The sequence below is a fragment of the Macaca mulatta genome, chromosome 8 (genome assembly GCF_049350105.2).
Source record: "Macaca mulatta isolate MMU2019108-1 chromosome 8, T2T-MMU8v2.0, whole genome shotgun sequence".
In the NCBI taxonomy this organism is placed as follows: Eukaryota; Metazoa; Chordata; class Mammalia; order Primates; family Cercopithecidae; genus Macaca; species Macaca mulatta.
In genome coordinates, this window is record NC_133413.1 from 154,029,006 (window position 1) to 154,050,496 (window position 21,491).

The 21,491-nt window shown below is 47.6% G+C and overlaps 1 protein-coding gene across 15 annotated transcripts in view; it reads left to right on the forward strand.

Annotated features, from left to right (window-relative positions):
• ZNF707 (zinc finger protein 707) overlaps positions 1–21,491 on the forward strand; it is a 44,701-nt gene that overhangs the window by 17,517 nt on the left and 5,693 nt on the right. For 2 of the 15 annotated variants that reach the window (XM_077944569.1, XM_015146150.3), the window contains exons 1-2: positions 15,706–15,796; positions 21,132–21,198. Coding sequence is in view for 10 of the 15 variants with exons in the window: in XM_015146150.3 (XP_015001636.3) it covers positions 21,184–21,198 (15 nt within the window). In the remaining 5 variants the exon portion in view is untranslated. Of the gene's footprint in view, positions 1–14,427; positions 14,730–15,705; positions 15,797–16,008; positions 16,137–18,175; positions 18,274–18,623; positions 18,747–19,677; positions 20,317–20,601; positions 20,781–21,131; positions 21,460–21,491 lie in introns of those variants that run through there. The other 13 variants (XM_077944567.1, XM_077944568.1, XM_077944559.1 and 10 more) reach the window with 12 other exon arrangements.

Consider the following 21,491-nt stretch of genomic DNA (forward strand, 5'->3'; position numbering starts at 1 on the left):
ACCATCCTGGCGAACACGGTGAAACCCCGTCTCTACTAAAAAAATACAAAAAACTAGCCGGGTGAGTTGGCGGGCGCCTGTAATCCCAGTTACTCGGGAGGCTGAGGCAGGAGAATGGCGTAAACCCGGGAGGCGGAGCTTGCAGTGAGCTGAGATCCGGCCACTGCACTCCAGCCTGGGCAACAGCGCGAGACTCCGTCTCAAAAAAAAAAAAAAAAAAAAAAAAAAAAAAATTTTCAGCTGTTAGCTGTTTTTTAAATTGTTTGTTCATTTTGTATCAGTATAATCTATGACTCTGTTAGAAGTATCTTCTCAGCCCTGCTACTGTCTGCTGCTCTTACTTAACTCAGAAGTTGCAGGCTATTGCAATAGCCTGTGCATATCCACGCCCTCCTGTGTGCCGCCTTACAGCTCATGCAGAACTGTCCACTTGATCTGGAGGGCATTGACACCTGACTCAGCTGGAACAGTGGGGACAGGAGGAGGCAGGTCTCAAGAGAAGGCCTTCACTCACTTGTCTGTATCTTTCTGTCTCACTGGAAAGGCACAGTCTCAATGCACTACATAGCTCTTCTGTTTTAGCAGTTCCAAGGTTGAACTGAGCTCTTGTCATTTTCCATGCTTTCTGGCTCATTTTCTCATTTACTTAAAAATGTATTGATATCTATAAGGAATAGTCCTAAATGTTGGGAAAACAGATGAGCAACCCACTACCCTGAAGTCCTCCACAGTGTAGTGGGGAAGACAGAGATCACAATACGATGAGTCAAGTGTGTGCTCTCAGTTGTGAAGGAGCACAGGTGAGGGGGTGACTGATGTGGCACAGAGCTGGGAAGGCACAGAAGAGTGACATTTCAGCTGGGCCAGAGAGATCAGTAGAGATCAGCTAAAGAAAATAGGATCGGAGAGGGAATCCCCGCAGAAACATGGAGTCATGATAGATGGCTGTTTGGCTAGGACTGTTCAAAAGCAGGCGAGGTAAATAGTGGACAGCCACGTCGCAAAACTGTTAGTCTTTGCCTCTGAATTTCATCTGAACATGAACTCCAAAATCTAGTTTTGTAACCATATAGTTTTTCTTTTTCTCATGAGGCCATATTTTGAATTCTTAAATAACTACCAATCCTGAAAGCCTCGGGACAAGTAATTTAAAAAGATGTACATTTTCTGGAAAATGAGCATGACTAGAGATGTTTCACATGTAGATTTTTCCAGACCATTTTAATCAATGATTCAATTTTTATATAGTAAAACACCTATTTTAAGTGTACAGGGTTTTGGAAAATCCGTACACCTGTGTAACCATCACCACCTGTGTAACCACCACCAACAGAACCAAGAACATTTCTGTCACCCAAAAAGTTCCCTTTTGCCTTTTCCTAGTTAAGCCCAGTCCAGCCCCAGGTAACCACTTTCTATCCGTATAGATTAGTGTTGCTTGGTTTAGAGCCACATACAAATGGATTCGTTTAGTACGTGTTCTTTTGTGTCTGATGTCTTTCACTGTGGCATGTTTTTAGACTCAACCCAGCTGTTTCGTGTTTCAGTAGCTCTTGCTGAATAGTGTTCCATTGTATAGATAAGCCGTCATTTGTTTATTCATCCACGTATTAATGGGTTTCCAGTCTCTGCTCTTAAAACTATGAGCATTTGTGTAAAAGTATGTATTTGCACATGTGTTTTTATTTTGCTTGGGTGGTAAGTACTTAGGACTTTAATTGCTGTGTTGTAAGTGTCTTAGTCCATTCAGGCTGCCATAACAAAATGCCACAAACTGGGAGGCTTGTAAACAACAGAAATTTATGTCTTACAGTTCTGGAGGCTGGGAAGTCCAAGATGAGAGTGTCAACATTTGGTGTTTAGTGAGGGCCTACCTACTTCCTTTTAAGTAGATGTTTTCTCACTGTGACGGTACGTGGTGGAAAGGGACTAGAAAACCTACCCCATTCATGAGGGCTCGCCCCTTGTGATTCTGTCCCCTCCCCGAGACCCCACCTCATATCATCTTATGGGTTAGGAATTTGACATGAATTGTGCAAGGATGTAAACATTCAGTCCATTGCAATAAGTGTTTTTAACTTCCTAAGAAATTGTCACACAGGTTTCCGTAGTGGCTGGATCATTTTACACTACTACTACATTATAGGAAGATTTCCAGTTGCTCCATATCTTTGCTAACACTTGGCGTTGTCAGTCTCTTCAAATTTAATCAACTCTAGTCTCCTTACGATTTTAATTTGTATTTGCCCACTGAATGGTGTTGTATGTCTATGATTTCATCTGCTTATTGCTTTTCTGTGTCGTCTTTAGTGATGTGTCTGTTCATACCTTTTGCCTGTTTTTAAGTTGGGATGCTTATTGTTGACTCAAGTTCTTTCCATATTCTAGATGAAAAACATATGTAATATATATAATTATTTGTCTCCATTTGTGATGAATATATATATTGTGAATATTTTCATGTTTGGTTTGCCTGTTCATTTTCTTAATGGCGTCTTTTGAATATTTTTTAAGTCTAATTTATCAAATATTTGGGTGCGGTGGCTCATGTCTGTAATCCCAGCACTTTGGGAGGCCAAGGTGGGCAGATCACCTGAGGCCAGAAGTTTGAGACCAGCCTGGCCAACGTGGTAAAACCCTGTCTCTACTGAAAATACAAAAATCACCTGGGCGCAGTGGCGCACCCCTGTAGTCCCAGCTACTCAGGAGGCTGAGGCAGGAGAATCACTTGAACCCAGGAGGCAGAGGTTGCAGTGAGCCAAGATAATGATTTATGAGATTTTATAATTGAGTTTAAGAAATTTGCCTACTCAAAGGACATGATTTTTTTCCTATGTTTTTTATTTCATGGAGCTTTTACAGTTTTTACATTTAAGTCTGTGATCTCTTTTGAGTTCATTTTTGTGTACCATATGCGATGAGGATCAAGATTCACTTTGGATCTGTGTGGATAGTTGTTTCGGTTCTGTTTGTTGAGTCTACTTTCCCAATGACCAAGTCTTCACAGGTTGGTAAAAACTTAACTGACATAGAAGTGGTCTGTTCTGGACACCATTCTCCTTGTGTGTGTAGCTTTACACCAATATGACACTATATTGATTACTGTAGTTTTATTTGAGGCAGAATCTCATTCTGTTGCCCAGACTGGAGTGTAGTGGCACAGTCATAGCTATGTAACCTCGAGCATCTGGGCTCAAGTGAGCCTCTTGCCTTAGCCTCCCAAGTAGTTGAGACTGTAGGCATGCATCACCACGTCTTGCTAATTTTTTATATTTTTTTGTAGAGATGGGGTCTCACTATGTTGACCAGGCTGGTCTTGAACTCCTGGCCTTGAGATCCTCCTGCCTCAGCCTCCCAAAGGGATTACAGGTGTGAGCCACCACTCCTGGCCAATTGTAGTTTTATAATAAGTGTTGAACTCAGGTATTGGAAGAGCTTCCGTTTTGTTCTTTTCCCATTTTTTTTTTTTTTGTTTGTTTTTTGTTTTGACTTCTAGATCTTTTGCATTTTCATATAAAATTTGGAGTCAACTTTTATCAACTTCAGGCTGGTCCGATGGCTCATGCCTGTGTAATCCTAGCACTTTGGGAGGCCAAGGCAGGCGGATCACTTGAGGTCAGGAGTTCAAAACTAGCCTGGCCAACATGGTGAAACCCCGTCTCTACTAAAAATACAAAAAAATTAGCCGGGTGTGGTTTTGGGCGCCTGTAGAATCCCAGCTACTTGGGAGGCTGAGGCAAGATAATTGTTGAACCTGGAAGGCGGAGGTTTCGGTGAGAGCTGAGATTGCGGCATTGCACTGCAGTCTGGGCAACCAAGAGTGAAATTCTGTCTCAAAAAACAACTTTTATCAGTGTTTACAAAAAGAAAGTCTTCTGGGATTTATAGTTCAATTTAGGGAGAAATGACATTTTAACAATTCTGAGTTTTCCAATTGTGAACATGGTGTACTGTCCCATTTATTTAGATCTCTGGATTTCTCTCAGTTTGCAGCTCTCACACATTTTGTTAAATTCATGTATTTAATATTTCTGCATGCTATCGCAAGTGAGAAGGTTTTTTAAAAGCTATTTTCTAGTTGTTATTGCTGGTGTATAGAAATGCATTAGACTTGTACATTGATCTTGTATCAAGCAACCTAGATCAGTTAACTTATTAGTTCTAGTAGCTTTTTTCTAGATTCTTTAGCATTTTCTATGTAGATAATCATGTCATCTGTGAATAAAGTATTTTACTTTTCCAATTTATATGGACTTTGTTCCTTTTTCTTATTGTACTGACTAGGGCACCTTGTTCTGTTTTCCTTAGAATTGGTAAGAGTATGTCCTTGTTTTGATATCAGGATACTGTTACTCTCAAAGAATTGTGAATTATTCTATCTTCATCTGTTTTCTGAAGTTGCTTATGTAATACTGATACTATTATTTCTTCCTTAAGTATTTTCTTCCTTCCCTTCCTTCCTTCCCTCCTTCCCTCGCTCACTCTCTTCTTTTTTTTCTTTTCTTTCCTTCCTTTTTTTTTTTCTGAGATCCAGTCTCTGTCACCGAGGCTGGAGTGCAGTGACGTGGTCTCGGCACACTGCAACCTCTGTCTCCCAGGTTTAAGTGGTTCTCCCACCTCAGCATCCCGAGTAGCTGGAACTGCAGATGCTTGCCACCGTGGCCGGGTGTTTGTATTTTTAGTAAAGACAGGGTTTCACCATGTTGCACAGGCTGATCTTGAACTCCTGGCCTGGTGATTGGCCCACCTTGGCCTCCCAAAGTGTTGAGATTACAGGAGTGAGCTACTGTGCCCAGCCATAAATTCAATTTTTTTGAACAGCTATAACACTTAAGGTTTTTCTATTTCTTCTTGTGCCAAGTTTGGTAACTTTTATCTCTCAAGGAATTATTCATTTCATGTAAAACAGTGAATTATTGGCATAAAATTCAAAACATTCCATTCCATTTTATTGCATTTTATTTGACATTCTATTTTAATTACATTTAAAAGGATGTCTTCTGGCTGGGCGTAGTGGCTTACTCTGTCGCCCGAGCTGGAGTGCAGTGGTGTGATCTCGGCTCACTGCAACCTCTGCTTCCCGGGTTCAAGCGATTTTCCTGCCTCAGCCTCCTGAGTAGCTGGGAATACAGGCGCCTACCACTATGCCCAGCTAATTTTTTTATTTTTAGTAGAGATGGGGTTTCACCATGTTGGCCAGGCTGGTCTCAAACCCTTGACCTCGTGATTCGCCCATGTCGGCCTCCCAAAGTGTTGGGATTACAGGCGTGAGCCACTGCGCCCGGCCAAAGTAGATTAGTTCATTTATGAGAGCTTCACCCTCATGATCCAATCACCTCTTAGACTCCAGCTCTCAGTACTGCCATATTGGGGATGAAATTTCTACATGAGTTTTGGAAGAGCAGATACTCAACATAGCTTTCTGTCCAAGACTCATGTCCTTCTCACAAACAGATTTGTTGCAATCCCATAGTCCTCAGATTTTATTCCAGCACTGAATTAAAAGTTCAGAGTCCAGAGTCTCATCTGTGAGCCTGTGAAATCGAACAAGTTATGTCCTTCCGAGATACAATGATGGTGTACAGGCAAAAGACAGATATTCCCACTCCATCAGGGAGGGGTAAGCAGTGAGAAAGGGTTAGCAGGTCCCAAGCAAGTCTGAAACTCTGCAGGGAAGGCATTAAATGCTGAAGCTGGAGAATCATCTCTCTTGACTCCATGTGCCACTTCCTGGACACCCCAGGGTGAGGTTGGGTCCCCAAGGCCTCAGGCAACCCCACCCGATGGCTTTGCTCTACCCCCACGGGTTAGTCCTGGTGCCTGAAGCTTTTCCAGGCAAGCGTGCGTGCTGCCAGTGACTCCACGGTTCTTGGTTCCCAGTGGTGGTCCCACTCCCGTGGCTCGCTAGACATTACCCTGGTGGGGACTCCCCAGCAGCTCCAGCTCCTCATTTCCACTCAGCATTGCTTTAGTGGGGATTCTCTGTAGTGGCTCCACCCCTGCCACAAGTCTCTGCCTGGGCCCCTGGGCTTTCAGTGGTATCCTGTGAAATCTGGATGGAGGCTGTCAAGCCTTCGCAGCTCTGACTTTCTGTAAGTCAGCAGAATTAGCACCACATGGATGCCACCAGGGTTTAGGGCTTGTGCCTTCTGGAGTGAGGCATTCACATCTGGGGCTGCTTGAACAATGGCTGGGTGACCACGGAGTACTACGCTGTGGTGCCTGGAGCAGAGTCCTAACGTGGCCCTGGGCGAGCCTGTGGAGGGCTCCCAGGATCTGTCCCCTGAAAGCATTCTGCCTTCCTAGGCCTCTGAGCCTCTGATGGGAGAGGCAGCCTCGATAACCTGAAATGCCTGCTGGGTCTTAGTTTCATTGTCTTGGGAGAATTGCACCTGGCTCCCTTCTATCCAAGCTAATTTCTTTGACAAACTTCACTGGGCTATACCCTTAGTTTCCTCTCCTGAACACACTTTTACTCAACATGGCCAGCCTGAGTTTTTCAAATCTTTCCACTCTGCTTTTAAATTATAAATTCTATTTTTAAACTATTCCTTTGCTCTTCAAGCTCAGCGTAAGAGGCCAAAAGTAACCAGCAGCTCCTTTTTCTGTTGTTTGGTTTTTGGTTTTGTTAAGATGAGGTTTTGCTGTTGTCACCCAGGCTGGAGTGCAGTGGCGGGATCTCGGCTCACCGCAACCTCTGCCTCCCGGGTTCAAGCGATTCTCCTGCCTCAGCCTCCCGAGTAGCTGGGATTACAGGCACGCTCCACCACGCCCAGCTAATTTTCTATTTTTAGTAGAGATGGGGTTTCTCCATGTTGGCCAGGCTGGTGTCAAACTCCAGACCTCAGGTGATCCGCCGGCCTTGGCCTCCCAAAGTGTTGGGATTACAGGTGTGAGCCACCGCGCCTGGCCACCAGCAGCTCCTTCTCTTTTTTTGCTGCCAGATATCCTAGTTCATCACTCTCAAGTTTGACCTTCCACAAAGCCTGCAGGCATGGACACAATTCAGCGAAGCTCATTGCCAATTTATATTAAGGATGATCTTCACTGTCCAACACCTTGTTCCTCTGTTCCATCTGAAACTTCATCAGAATGGCCTTTATAGTTCATATTTCTATCTGCATTCTGGTTGTGACCACTTAATGGATCTCCAAGGAGGTCCAGTCTTTCCTTAGTCTTGTCTTCTAAGTCCTCACCAGATTCTAGGCCTTTTCTAGCCTGCTCCCCCAATTCTTCCAGCCTCTGCCCGTTACTCAGTTTCAAAGCCGCTTCTACATTTTTGGTTATTTTTTATTAGCAGCACCCCACTCTCAGTACCAATTTTCTGTCTTAGTCCATTTTCTGTTGCCTACAACAGAATACCTGCAACTGGATTATTTATCTGTTTGTTTGACAGAATCTCACTCTGTTGCCCAGGTTAGAGGGTAGTGATGCCACCCTAGCTCACTGTAACCTCAAACCTCTGGGCTCAAGTGATCTTCCTACCTCAGCCTCCCGAGTAGCTGGGACTACAGGTGTGCGACACCATACGTGGCCTGAAACTGGGTAATTTATAAAAGGATTTTATTTCTTACAGCTATGGAGGCAGAGAAGTCCAAGGCCAAGGGGCCGCATCTGGTGAGGGTCTTCTTGCTAGTGGGGACTCTGCAAAGTCTGGAGATGGTGCAGGGCATCAATGGTGAGGGGCTGAGCATGCTTACGGGATAGCTCAGGTCTCTTCTCTTCTTGTAAAGCCTTCAGATCCCCTCCCTGATAACCCATTGATCTATTAATCCACAAATGAGAGCAGGGCCCTCGTGATCCAGTCACCCCTTAAAGGCCTTACCTCAGTACTGCCACATTGGAGATTGGAGATTAAATTTCTTTCCTTTCTTTTTTTTTTTTTTTTTTTGAGATGGAATTTCACTCTTGTTGCCCAGGATGAAGTGCAATGGCACGATCTCGGCTCGCTGCAGCCTCTGCCTCCCGGGTTCAAGTGATTCTCCTGCCTCAGCCTCCCGTGCAGCTGGGATTACAGGCACCCACCACGCCTGGCTAATTTTTTGTATTTTTAATAGAGATGGGGTTTCACCATGTTGGCCAGGCTGGTCTCAAACTCCTCAGCCTCTCAAAGTGCTGGGATTACAGGCATGAGCCACCATACCCAGCTTTTTTTTTTTTTTTTTTTTTTTTTTTTTTTTTTTTTTTTTAAGTCTCATGCTGTTGCTAAGGCTGGAGTGCAGTGGTGGGATCACAGCTCACTGCAGCCTCAACCTCCTGGGATCAAGCAATCCTCCTTCCTCAGTCCCACTGGTAGCTGGGCCTACAGGTGTGTGCCACCATGCTGGGCTAGTTTTTAAATTTTTAGTAGAGACAGGGTCTCATTATGTTGCCCAGGCTGGTCTGGAACTCCTGGGTTCAAGCAATCTTCCCGCCTTGGCCTCCCAAAGTGCTGGGATTACAGGTGTGAGCCACCATGCTCGGCCAAGGTCTTTCAACTTCTATCTTTGGAAAATATTTTGATTTTGCCTTCATTTTTGAAGGATGTTGCTGCATACAGAATATGTAATTTACTTTGCCTCTGAGTGCTTGTAAGATTTTCTCTTTATCACTGGCTTTTAGCTGTTTGATTATGATGTGCCTTGGTGTGTATTTCTTTGTTTTTATCTTTCTTGGTGGTTATTGATCTTGGATTTGTGGCTCTATTTTCCTCTTATTTGGAATATTTTCCATCACAGTTTCTTTCTTTTTCTTTCTTTTTTTTTCTTTCTTTCCTTTTCTTTCCTTCCCTCCCTTCCTTCCTTCCCTCCCTCCTCCCTCCCCTCCCCTCCCCTCCCCTCCCCTTTGAGACAGAGTTTCACTCTTGTTGCCCAGGCTGGAGTGCAATGGCACGATCTTGGTTCACTGCAACATCCACCTTCCAGATACAAGCAATTATCCTGTCTCAGCCTCCCGAATAACTGGGACTACAGGTGCCCACCACCACGCCCAGCTAATTTTTGTATTTTTAGTAGAGATGGGGTTTCACTATGTTGACCAGGCTGGTCTCAAACTTCTGACCTCAGTTGATCCACCCGCCTCGGCCTCCCAAAGTGCTGGGATGACAGGCGTGAGCCACCACTCCTAGCCAGGAATTGGAATTTTAGGTGAAGTTTGCTTTCTGTTGCCCTCGGGGCACTGTGGCTCTGTTTGCTGCTGCCTTCCTGTCCCTTCGCTTGCTGTGCTGCAGTGTGGTCATGTTCTGTGGGTTTGTCTTCAAGTCCATTGACCTTTTCTTTTGCCTTTGAGGTCTTTTTTGTTTGTTTATTTTATTTTGTTTTTATTTCTAAAAGGTCACCTTGAGTTCAGAAGCCTTTGTGGTCTCATGTTCATTCCACCATTGAATTTTTCATTTCAGATACTAGGTTTTTCAGCTGTAGAAGTTCCACTGGATTCTTTTTTTATACCTTTCATTGCTACATTACCATGTTTTCCTTTAAACCTGTGAAATTACTCACATGGCTTTTTAAAAGTTCTTATCTGACTGGGCGCGGTGGCTCACGCCTGTAATCCCAGCACTTTGGGAGGCTGAGGTCAGGAGATCGAGACCATCCTGGCTAACATGGTGAAACCCAGTCTCTACTAAAAATACAAAAAATTAGCCGCGCATGGTGGCGGGCGCCTGTAGTCCCAGCTACTCAGGAGGCTGAGGCAGGAGAATGGCGTGAACCCGGGAGGCGGAGCTTGCAGTGAGCCGAGATTGCGCCACTGTACTCCAGCCTGGGCGACAGAGCGAGACTCCGTCTCAGAGAAAAAAAAAAAAGCAGGCTGCAAAGAGTCACAGCGTGACCCTGGAGCGACAGCGTGACCCTGGAGCGATAGCGTGACCCTGGAGCGACGGCGTTTCCCTGTGCTTTGTGCTTCCTGGAAGAGCTCACAGCCAAGGAAAGGTGAAGACGGTGCGCTGCCGCGCGTGGCTTCCAAGGAAGGGTGAATGCCCAGACCAGCTCGGTCGGGGAGACCGTAACCCAGCGGCGCTAGAGGAATTAAAGACACACACACAGAAATATAGAGGTGTGGAGTGGGAAATCAGGGGTCCCACAGCCTTCAGAGCTGAGAGCCCAGAGCCCCAAACAGAGATTTACTCATGTGCATATTAACAGCAAGCCAGTCATTAGCATTGTTTCTATAGATATTAGATTAAAAGTATCCCTTGTGGGAAATGAAGTGATGGGCCGAAATAAAGGGATGGGTTGGGCTAGTTACCTGCAGCAGGAGCACGTCCTTCAGAAAGCGTGTGTAACTGTGTCATAGAGTGATTACATCCGGGCATTATTGCCAGCCAAGATTGATAAATATGCCCAATAAGTACAATTGTTCTCTGTGTCAGCCCTTGTTGAAGGAATACTCATGGCAATGGTGATCATCACTATCATAGTTACCATTAAATTACTCATTGTGACTGGCTGTCCTGCTTTCCTCAGGTTTTCCTCTGCCATCGGTGACAGCTTCTTGATCTGTCCCCAGGTGGGTGGCTGTGTGCGATGGGTGTCGCTCATGACAGTTGGGGTCCTCCTCAGTGTCAGTCTCAACATGGCTGCAACCGGGGGGTCCTCGGGATCCTCCCAGAATCTCTTCCTCAGCATCTGGCTCATGATAAGGTTTCAGGTGTCTTGATGGTATCCAAATCGGCTGCTGATTTTGGCCTGGAGAAATATAAGCATAACCTCTACCCCAAGTTATTATTTTACCTATTTCCTAACTTTTTGTTATTAGATCTCTCCACCAAATCAATTGTTCCGCTTCTGTCTTTGCAGCTGGTTTCTGTAGATGCTGTTCAGCTGCTGCTAACATCTGACCTTTGGGCAGGCTCGAAAAATTGACAGTTAATAATGCTAGATTCAATTGTGTATGGGCTGTCCCATAATCCCTATTTCTCCCCCTTTTTTGTTTTTGTCATCAGTTGTTTATCTGCATGAAATAGTAACTGAGCATTTTTAATTAACTGTGTGGAGTGAACCACATATGAAGAATCAGAAATCACATTAATGGGCATATCAAAAGCAGTCAATATCTCAATTAACAGCTACAAGCTCTGCTTTTTGAGCTGAAGTATAAGGCATCTGGAATACTTTACTTTTCAAACCAGAACAATAAGCTTTACAATTTCTAGACCCATCTATGAAACAATGAAAATGCTTAGCAGGCTGCAGGTTGTTTACTGCAGGAATTGTAAATGCAAACCGTTCACAGTCTTGCTCAGCTAAGGGGATAGTAAAAACAGTCTTTTAAATCTGTGACTTTTAAAGGCCAATTTTTTGGAATTATAGCAGGAGAAGGCAATCCTGGCTGTAATGCTCCCGTAGGTTGTATAACGGAATTGATGGCTCTTAAGTCAGTTAACATTCTCCATTTACCTGATTTTTTCTTAATTACGAAAACTGGAGAATTCCAAGGGGAACATGTTGGAGCTCTGTGCCCATTTCCTTTTTTTTTTTTTTTTTTTTTTTTTTTTTTTTTGAGACAGAGTCTTGCTCTGTTGCCCAGGCTGGAGTGCAGTGGCTGGATCTCGGCTCACTACAAGCTCTGCCTCCCAGGTTTACGCCATTCTCCTGCCTCAGCCTCCCGAGTAGCTGGGACTACAGGCGCCCGCCACCTCGCCTGGCTAGTGTTTTGTATTTTTTACTAGAGACGGGGTTTCACCGGGTTAGCCAGGATGGTCTCGATCTCCTGACCTCGTGATCCGCCTGTCTCAGCCTCCCAAAGTGCTGGGATTACAGGCTTGAGCCACCGCGCCCCGCCTCTGTGCCCATTTCCTAATTGTTCAGTAACTAATTCCTCTAATGCCTCCAGTTTCTCTTTACTTAGCGGCCATTGTTCTATCCAAATTGGCGTATCTGTTAACCATTTTAAAAGTACAAGTTCTGGAGGCTTAACAATGTCTGCCATCAAAAATGATATCCTAATCTTTGGCGGGAACTTTGTCTTTCTGCTTGAAGCTGTTCTTTTAAACCTTGCAAATTTTTTTCTAGTCCCATACGAGGGACATACCCCATTTCATACATCGTATGTTGACTTTGAGGAATACATAATTGTTCTGCAATTAGAACTTGTGCTCCCCATTGTTGTAATAAATCTCTCCCCCATAAATTTATAGGTACAGAAGTTATAATTGGTTGAATAGTCCCAGGTTGTCCATCGGGCCCTTCACAGTGCAAAATACAACTACTTTGATACACTTCAGGGGTTTTACCAACTCCAACTATGTTAAATTGAGCAGGTTGAATTGGCCACGCAGACGGCCAGTGCTGTAGAGAGATGATTGAAATATCTGCTCCTGTATCTACCGAACCTTTAAATTTCTTTCCCTGAGTAGTTATTTCACAGGTAGAACATTTTTTTTTTTTTTTTTTTTTTGAGACGGAGTCTCGCTCTGTCGCCCAGGCTGGAGTGCAGTGGCCGGATCTCAGCTCACTGCAAGCTTTGTCTCCCGGGTTTACACCATTCTCCTGCCTCAGCCTCCTGAGGAGCTGGGACTACAGGCGCCCGTCACCTCGCCCAGATAGTTTTTTGTATTTTTTAGTAGAGACGGGGTTTCACTGTGTTAGCCAGGATGGTCTCGATCTCCTGACCTTGTGATCCTCCCATCTCGGCCTCCCAAAGTGCTGGGATTACAGGCATGAGCCACCGTGCCCAGCCTCACAGGTAGAACATTTATCAGTGATTTGATTTACCCAATAAGCTACTTTGCCTTGTTTATTTGTGCTGCCAAATCCTCCTGTTCATTTAATTTCACTTTTTCCCATTCCCAAATACGGCACAATCAGGAGCTGTGCTATGCACTCTCCTGGCTCTGCTTTCCAGGGAACAGAAGTAGATATAACAATTTGAATTTCCCCGTTATAATCTGAATCAATGACTCTTGTATGTATTTGTACCCCTTTTAAACTTAAACTAGACCTTCCTAGAAGTAATCCTATCATCCCTGCTGGGAAGGGTCCACAGACTCCTGCTGGGACCTTTTGTGGGGGTTCCCCGGCAGAAGGCTCACAGCTTTTGTGCAGCATAAATCTACTGCGGCGCTCCCGGCTGTGGCGGGCACAGACATCTTACAGGGCTGAGGGAATGGCCTGAACTGGAAATGCCCCTGTTTAGAATGGGGCCTGGGATGGGCCCCTCATGGCGTTTCCCGAAATCAGGTTCTCACCTTTATCAAACTTAGAGTGACACTGACTAGCCCAGTGTTTTCCTTTTTTTACATTTTGGACATATTTCAGGCTCAGCAGTTTCCTTTTTTCCCCTACCTGGCGGCCTGACTCACTGATTTTTTTCTACATTCTTTTTTAGTATGACCATGCTTCCCACAGTTAAAACAAGCTCCAGGAAATGGAGTATTTCCTTTATCCACTCTCAGTCCTGCCATTGCCTGTGCTAGCAGAGTAGGCTTGTGCAGATTACCTCTGACACCATCACAGGAGTTGATATAATCAACTAAATGTGCTTTTCTGAATTTTAAAGGAAAAGGCCCAAATGTAGCTATAATATTTCCCTGCTGATCTGGGGGGTGTATTCTAACAGGGAACTGCCAAGCCTCTAAATCACCCTCTCATCTAGCTTGCTAAATTCCTGCCTGAATAGAACTAAGAGCAGTCGCTCCAGGCACTGCTCGAACAGTCACTGGGGCAACTACTTTTCTCCCAGTGTCCTCCAGAAAAGAAAGAGCTGGAGGGTCAGGCCACTCTTTTTCTTCAAAATAATAATGAGGGGTGCAGAAGGGTAGGGCTGAACCTCTCCCTCCTTTGCTGCTTTAGCTTTAGCTGCAAATAAACCTGCTCTGTACCCTCTTCTGTTACTTCGTTATACCCTCCTTCCTCCTCATCAGTGTGAAAAAGCTCCAAGGTGGAATGAACCAGACCCCACACTTGTCCCATTGTTACCCTGATGCTCCCAAGCGCCCCTTCTAACTCACCACGGGCATTGATTTAAGAGTACTCGGGTGTCCTCCAGCTTAGTTCCACGTTCTCCAGCCATCACTCCGGCAACCCTTCCACCTGGATTGGAGCTCCCACGATGGACGCCACTTGCCAAGACCAGTTCAGTCAGGGAGACGCTAACCCAGGGGCACTAGAGAAATTAAAGACACACATGCAGAAATATAGGGAAGTGAAGTGGGAAATGAGGGAGTCTCACAGCCTTCAGAGCTGAGAACTGTGAACAGAGGTTTACCCACGTATTTATTAACAGCAAGCCAGTCATTAGCATTGTTTCTATAGATAATAGATTAACTAAAAGTATCCCTTATGGGAAACATGGGCCAAAATAAAGGGATGGGTTTGGCTAGTTATCTGCAGCAGGAGCATGTCTTTAAGGCACAGATCGCTCATGCTATTGTTTGTGGTTTAAGAATGCCTTTAAGCGGTTTTCCGCCCTGGGCGGGCCAGGTGTTCCTTGCCCTCATTCCGGTAAACCCACAACCTTCCAGCGTAGGCGTCATGGCCATCACGAACATGTCACAGTGCTGCAGAGATTTTGTTTATGGCCAGTTTTGGGGCCAGCTTATGGCCAGATTTTGGGGGGCTGTTCCCAACAGGTGAAGACTGCGCTACAGGGCGTGGCTTCTAGGCTCTGGAGCTCTAGCATTGGCTTTTGGTTTGGGGACCCGCTGGGCCACTGTGAGATGGGCCGGAGCTGCACTTCACCGACTGCCTCGCCACAGGAGCCCTGCTCTGTCTGGAGGGCCTCAGAGCACACCGGGCCCCTCCGTAAGCCAGGTATGAGACTACCCGTCTCCTGCAGCAGGGCTCAGGGACCTCTCCATGGAGCCACAGGCGTGGGCTTGGGGAGAGGCCCAGAAGACAGAGGGTGGCACGGGGACCTGGGCCATCCTTGTGTCTTCTGGACCTGCCCAAGCCCAATCCTAGACTCCACTTCCATCTCCCAGTAAACTGCTGGCCCCTTGGATGTGCGACTGGTAGCTCCAACAGCACCCAGTCACGATGGGCAGCGCCAGTCTCATAAACACCTTGGCCTCCACAGTCAGGGCCCAAACACTTGTTTGGCACCACCTACTAGCTGGTAGAGTCCCCTGCACATGATGGGGCCCTGCGCCAGCGCCCTTGGGCCTGGGCTGCACATCCTGCATTGTCTTGTATGCGATAAATATCAGCGTGCCCAGCCCTTGGGGGCCACTAACAGTCTCCGCCTCTTGATGGTAGTGGTCCCCTCGGTCCAGCTGTTTTCTCTTTATCTCTTTGTCTTGTGTCTTTGTTTATTACAATCTCTCGTCTCCGCACACGGGGAGAACACTCGCTTAGCCCCATAGGGCTGGACCCTACACCCTTGATTGGCTGGAACTGAGTGACTGGTACCAGAGCAAGTGACAAGTCTGTTCACACCTCCAGTTAGGTTACAGTTCACTTTGTAGGAGAAACCTTTAGGCCGACTTTAGGTTAGGAGGGCCGGGCTCCGTGGCTCACGCCAGTAACCCCAGCACTTTGGGAGGCCAAGGCAGGCGGATCACCTGAGGTCGCAGTTCAAAACCAGCCTGGCCAACATGGTGAAACTCCCGTCTCTACTAAAAAAAACAAAAAAATCAGCCGGTCGTGGTGGCGTTTGGCTGTGATGGGGAGGGGCCTGCTGGCCGGGGCGGAGCCACAGGCGGGGCGGGGCGAGGCGGGCGGCCTGGACGGCCTGGGCGGCCTGCGCGCACCACCGAGACGTGGGCTCCTAGAGGGGCCGGAAGCTGTCGGATAACAACTTCCGCTGGGGAAGTTTGTAGAAGTCTGGGCTACCGGCGCGGCGTAGCGGATGCAGCATCCTTGTTGAGGACGCCCTGGTGGTGAGTGCGCCCGTGTCCCCGCCGCCCCTCCGTCCCTGGGTCGTGGGCTGTCTGACCTTCTAAATCTGCGGCCGCCCCAGGGCTGTGAAACCCAGCGTGGAGGCTGCTGGGACAGACCCGGGAGGCTGCCTGTGACCCCGGCTATTCGGGGGCTGTTCTTCGGCTTATTCCGGCTCAGCCTCCTCTTCTCTCCTCGCCCCTTACACTTGCAGGTTTGTCAGGACCCGGTTGTGTATCCTCTTGAAGCTGGTTTCTCCCCGGCTGACCCCGTCCACGATCGTGACCGCATTATCCCCCATAGACACTTTCCACACCTGTGTCTCCAGCCCGCACCGCTCCGGTGAGACCCAAGCGCTTAGACTTAGTTCATAACACTCAAAGCTCCCCTGCCCCAGCCTGAGCTCCTGTAACGTCCACCCCCCACCCACTGGTCCTCCCAGGCATTCCACCGCGAAGGGGACGAGGCAGAAACCCGAGATTCACTTCTTCCCCTTTCCTGCCCACGCCCAGCCGCACAGTCGGTCATTGGTGCGTTAGCTCCATAACTGAACCATTTGCCTCCTTGCCATTCCCACCCTGTAAGTCCCAATCCTGGCTCTTCCTCTCTCACCTGATCGCCTCCCTATCTTCTCCCCACCCCCATCCTTTTTTGCTGCTTTCTCATTTGTTCATCACAGAGGATCTTTTTAAAAATGTAGCTTAGCCAGGAGAGGTGACTCCCGCCTGTAATCTCAGCACTTGGGAGGCCGAGGCAGGTGGATCATTGAGTCCAGGAGTTCGAGACCAACTTGGCCAGCATGGTGAAACCCCGCCTCTACAAAAAAATACAAAAATTTAGCCGGGTGTGGTGGTGTGCACCTGTAATCCCAGTTACTCTGGGGAGGCTGAGGCAAGAGAATCGTTTGAACCTGGGAGACAGAGGTTGCAGTGAGCAGAGATCGCGCCACTGCACTCCAGCCTGGGCAACAGAGCGAGACTCCATCTCATTAAAATAATAATAATAATAAATTTTTAAAATGTAGCTTAGGCCGGATGCTGTGGCTGACGCCTGTAACCCCAGCACTTTGGGAGGCCGAGGCCAGGGGATCTCTTGAGGCCAGGAGTTTGAGATCGGTCTGGGCAATATAGTGAGATCCCCTCTCTGCAAAAAATTTAAACAATTGCAGGACATGGTGGCGCATGCGATTTTGGTTCCAGCTACTGGGGAAACTGAGGTGGGAGGATTACTTGAGCCCAGGAGGTCGAGGCTGCAGTGAGCTGTGACTGGGCTACCACACTCCAGCCTGGGTGACAGAGCAAGACCCTGCCTCAGAAAAAAAAATCCTGTGTTAATTTGCCTAGGGGGAAAAGAAGCAGCTATGACAGTATCCTTCTGTTCTCCTGTATTAAACTTCTGTCGCATTACACATGAAACCATGGCTCAGGATGCCTTGAATAATCTGGCCTTAGCCCCTTTTCTGGCCTATCTCACGGTTCTCCCCGACTCTGCTTTCCAGGCTGGGAAGCCCAGCCCAGGTTGTAGTGCAAACACAGCTGTTCAGCTGAGGGGAGCTGGTGTTTTTGTTTTTGTTTGAGACAGAATCTTGCTCTGTCCCCCAGGCTGAAGTGCAGTGGCACAATCTTGGCTCACTGCAACCTCCGCCTCCCTGGTTCAAGGAGTTCTCCTGCTTCAGCCTCCTGAGTAGCCTGGCTAATTTTTTGCACTTGTTGTAGAGACGGAGTTTCACCATGTTAGCCAGGCTGGTCTCAAACTCCTGACCTCAGGTGATCCACCTGCCGTGGCCTCCCAAAGTGCTGAGATTACAGGCGTGAGCCACTGCACCTGGCCGGGAGCTGTTATTTTTATCACTGTGGTCATTGCTATTTGCTAGAGGAACTCAGCAAGTCGTTTGATTGGAAAACACCACCCATGACCCGTGTGCTCAATGTGCCTTTTCATGTTTTTATAGACCGTTATATCACTTTGGTTGAAGTGTCTGTTCTAATATTTTGCCCAGTTTAAATTTTATTTTTCTTTTTTATTGATTTGTAGGAGTTACAGTTCTTTATATAAGTCCTTTGTCAGATACATGTATTGGGAATATTTTCTCTTATTCTGTGGCTTGCCTTTGTGTCTCCTTTTTAAAAAAATTTTTTTAATTAAACAGTAGAGACAGAGGTCTCCCTATGTTGCCCAGGCTGGTCTCAAACTCCTGGCCTCAAGCAATCCTCCTGCCTTAGCTTCCCAAAGTGCTGGGATTACAGGCATGAGCCACTGCACCCAGTCTCCTTTATTTTTTTTCTTGACTGCCATGATAAACAAAACTGTTTAATTCTGATAAATCCAATTTGTGATTTTTTTTTTCTTTCTTGAGACAGAGTTTTGCTCTTGTTGCCCAGACTGGAGTGCAGTGGTACGATCTTGGCTCACCGCAACTTCCACCTCCCGGGTTCAAGCAAATCTCCTGCCTTAGCCTCCTGAGTAGCTGGGATGACCGGCATGCGCCACTACGCCCGGCTAATTTTGTATTCTTAGTAGAGAAGGGGTTTCTCCCTTCTTGATTGAAGAGAGAGCCTGTTGGCCAGGCTGGTCTCGAACTCCCCACCTCAGGTGATCCGCCCACCTCAGCCTCCCAGAGTGCTGGGATTACAGGCGTGAGCCACTGCACCCAGCCTGAATTTGTAATTTTTTTAAAGTGCTTTTGGGGATCCAGGAAAGAAATGTTTGCCTACCCCAATGTTGTGAGGACAGTCTCTCTGTGTCACCCAGGCTGGAGTGCAGTGGCACAATCTTGGCTCACTACAACTTCTACCTCCAATTTGTGAAATTTTTTTTTTTTTTTTTGAGATGGAGTTTCGCTCTTGTTGCCGAGGCTGGAGTGCAATGGTGCGATCTTGGCTCACCGCAACCTCCACGTCCCGGGTTCAAGCGATTCCCCTGCCTCAGCCTCCCAAGTAGCTGGGATGACAGGTGCCTGCCACCATGCCTGGCTACTTTTTGTATTTTTAGTAGAGATGGGGTTTCACCATATTGGCCAGGCTGGTCTCAAACTCCCCACCTCAGGTGATCCACCCGCCTCGGCGCCCCAAAGTGCTGGGATTCTAGGCATAAGCCACCGCGCCCGACCTACTTCTTTATTTGTAATCTTATGGCTTTGTGTATTTTTTCTACCTCCTTGCACTGGCTCAGGCCTCCAATAAGGTGATAAAGAGAAGCAGTGGGTAGAGAGCCCTGCTTGTTCCTGGTCTCAGAGGGGAAGAGTTCCATAGTGGCCCATGAAGCAGGATGTTGGTTGCAGGTTTGCCAGGATGAGGAAGTTTTCTTCTGTTCCTTGTTTGCTGAGATTTTGTGTTGGGATTAGGTCTTGAGTTTAAAAAATGCCTTTTCTGCATCTATTGAGATAATAGCTGTCATATGGTTTTCTCCTTTATTCTGTTAATGTGGTTAGTTATGTCGTTTTCAAATGTTCGGGAAGTCATCGTGATTAAAGTTGATGCCATGCTGTTGAAAGGGTGAAAAAAAATCTCCAGTTGAAAGTATATTCCTGAAAACATGTAGCAGTTAATGTGGCCACCTGTGAGTGTCAGAAGGAGAAAGGGAAGGTCTGTGTACCTGCTGTGCTGGAGGTGGGAGGGACGAGGGGCAGGGGTGAACGCCGAGGGAGCTGCCCCCTGCAGTGAGTGTTGAACACAGGTGGTGGCGGGAGCCTTCTGGGCACCAGCTTCAGCTAATGGGGATCAAACCAGCTGTGTACTCTTAGGGTCCACGTCACTTGGTCATGACCGAGAATTCTTTTTATAAACTGCTGGATTTGGCTTCCTAATATTTTTTGAAAATTTGTGTTTATGAGAGTTTGGTAGGTAATTTTTTTGTAATATCTTTTTTTTTTTTTTTTTTTGAGACAGGGTCTCAGTCTGACACCTAGGCTGGAGTGCAGTGGCATGAGCTCAGCTCACTGCAACCTATGCCTCCCGTATTCAAGCAATACGCCCACCTCAGCCTCCTGAGTAGCTGGGACTGCGAATGTCCACCGCTGCACCCTGCTAATTCTATTTTTTATAGAGACAGGTTGGGCAACTCCTGGCTTCGAACAGTCCTCCTGCCTCAGTCTCCTAGAGTGTTGGGATTATAGGCGTGAGCCACTGTGCTTGGCCCCTTGTAATATCTCTATCGGGTTTTTGGTTTGGGTTTTGCTGGCCTCATTAAGACAGACTGGATAGTGTCTGCTCTTCCTCTGTTCACTAAATAGCTTCTAAGATCAGTACTGTGCTCCCGTAGGCTTTGGTGGAGCTTACCAGGGAACCCAGCTGGGTGTGGTATTTTCCTCATGGGAAGGGTTCAAGTTACATTTTCAGTTCCCTTCAGATGGGCGGCTGCCTGGCTTCCCTTTCGTCAGTTTCATAGTCCTGTGTTTTTCGTGGAGTTTGTCCGTTTCATCTCAGTTGCTGAACCTGTTTGCATGAGTTGCTCCTGACAGCCCTTTATGATACTTCCGTGTCTGTAGGGTCTAGAGCAACATCTCCTCCCCTCCCCGGACAAGGTAACCAGGCATGGGCCATCTTCCTCCAGCGGGTTCTGTCTCTTCTCAGGGGCGCCTGTGGGGCTGGCCTCTTCTGCATATTGGGGCTCTGAGCTTTACTCAGGAAGGAGGCAGGACCCACTGTGGCAGGGCAGTGGGATGCCAGGGTGGTTCTCCACAGACCTGGGGGTAGAAGCTGGATCTCAGTGGGCCCGGACCCTAAGGTTTAGGGGAGCTCGTGGCTTGATCTGGAGACTGAGTGAAGATTAATGGGATTTCTCGGGGCTTTTTTTTTTTTTGAGACAGGGTCTCAGTCTGACACCCAGGCTGGAGTGCAGTGGGTGAAAACCTTCCCCCAGGTTTTCACTTGGGGGAAGGCTGCCAGGTGGCCTCCTCGTAGCGTACCCGAGAGCATCCTCCGGGCATAGCGCCGCGGGAACGGCTGCCCGCCTGTCTCCTGAGGAGCCCCAGACGCCTCAGTTGCGGTTAGACTCTCCAGTCATGTGTTTGCAGCTAAGCTGTTGGCTTTCAGCCAGCAGTGGCTGGCCTCTGTCCTTCTCTGGTGACAGGCCTGGCTTGCTGTCTGGTATTTCAGAGTTCTTGTGTGTGGCAGGTGGCACACCGCACCCAGCTGTCCCTTAAAGATATGTTGACTCCTCACCACTGCCAAATTTCCCCACACCTGGTGGCTGTCGGTAGTTACAGAGCAGACCCTGCGTGTGCATCACTCATTTTTCCTGAATTCCCCTTGATTTGCTGAGTGGGGGGCTCCTGCGGTCAGGTGGGGTGGGCATTCCTGGGCTGGCTACGCCCGCTTACATTTCTTGTCTCCGCAGATCTGCCCTCCTTGGCGCTGTGCTTCCCCAGAGGCGTGGCCTCGCTGTTCCCATGGACATGGCCCAGGTGAGCCCTGCCGCTGCCGAGCGCAGCCTCCCTTCTGCCCTGCCGGCTGCCTGAGATCCCAGCACACACGCGGGGAGGGTCTGTGGCAGCGGCTTCCCAGGCACTGTGCCCATGTCTGCCCTTTTGCCTTCTTTTTTTTTTTTTTTTTTTTTGAGACGGAGTCTCACGCTGTTGCCCAGGCTGGAGTGCAGTGGCGCGATCTCAGCTCACTGCAAGCTCTGCCTCCCGGGTTCCCGCCATTCTCCTGCCTCAGCCTCCTGAGTAGCTAGGACTACAGGCGCCCGCCACCGCGC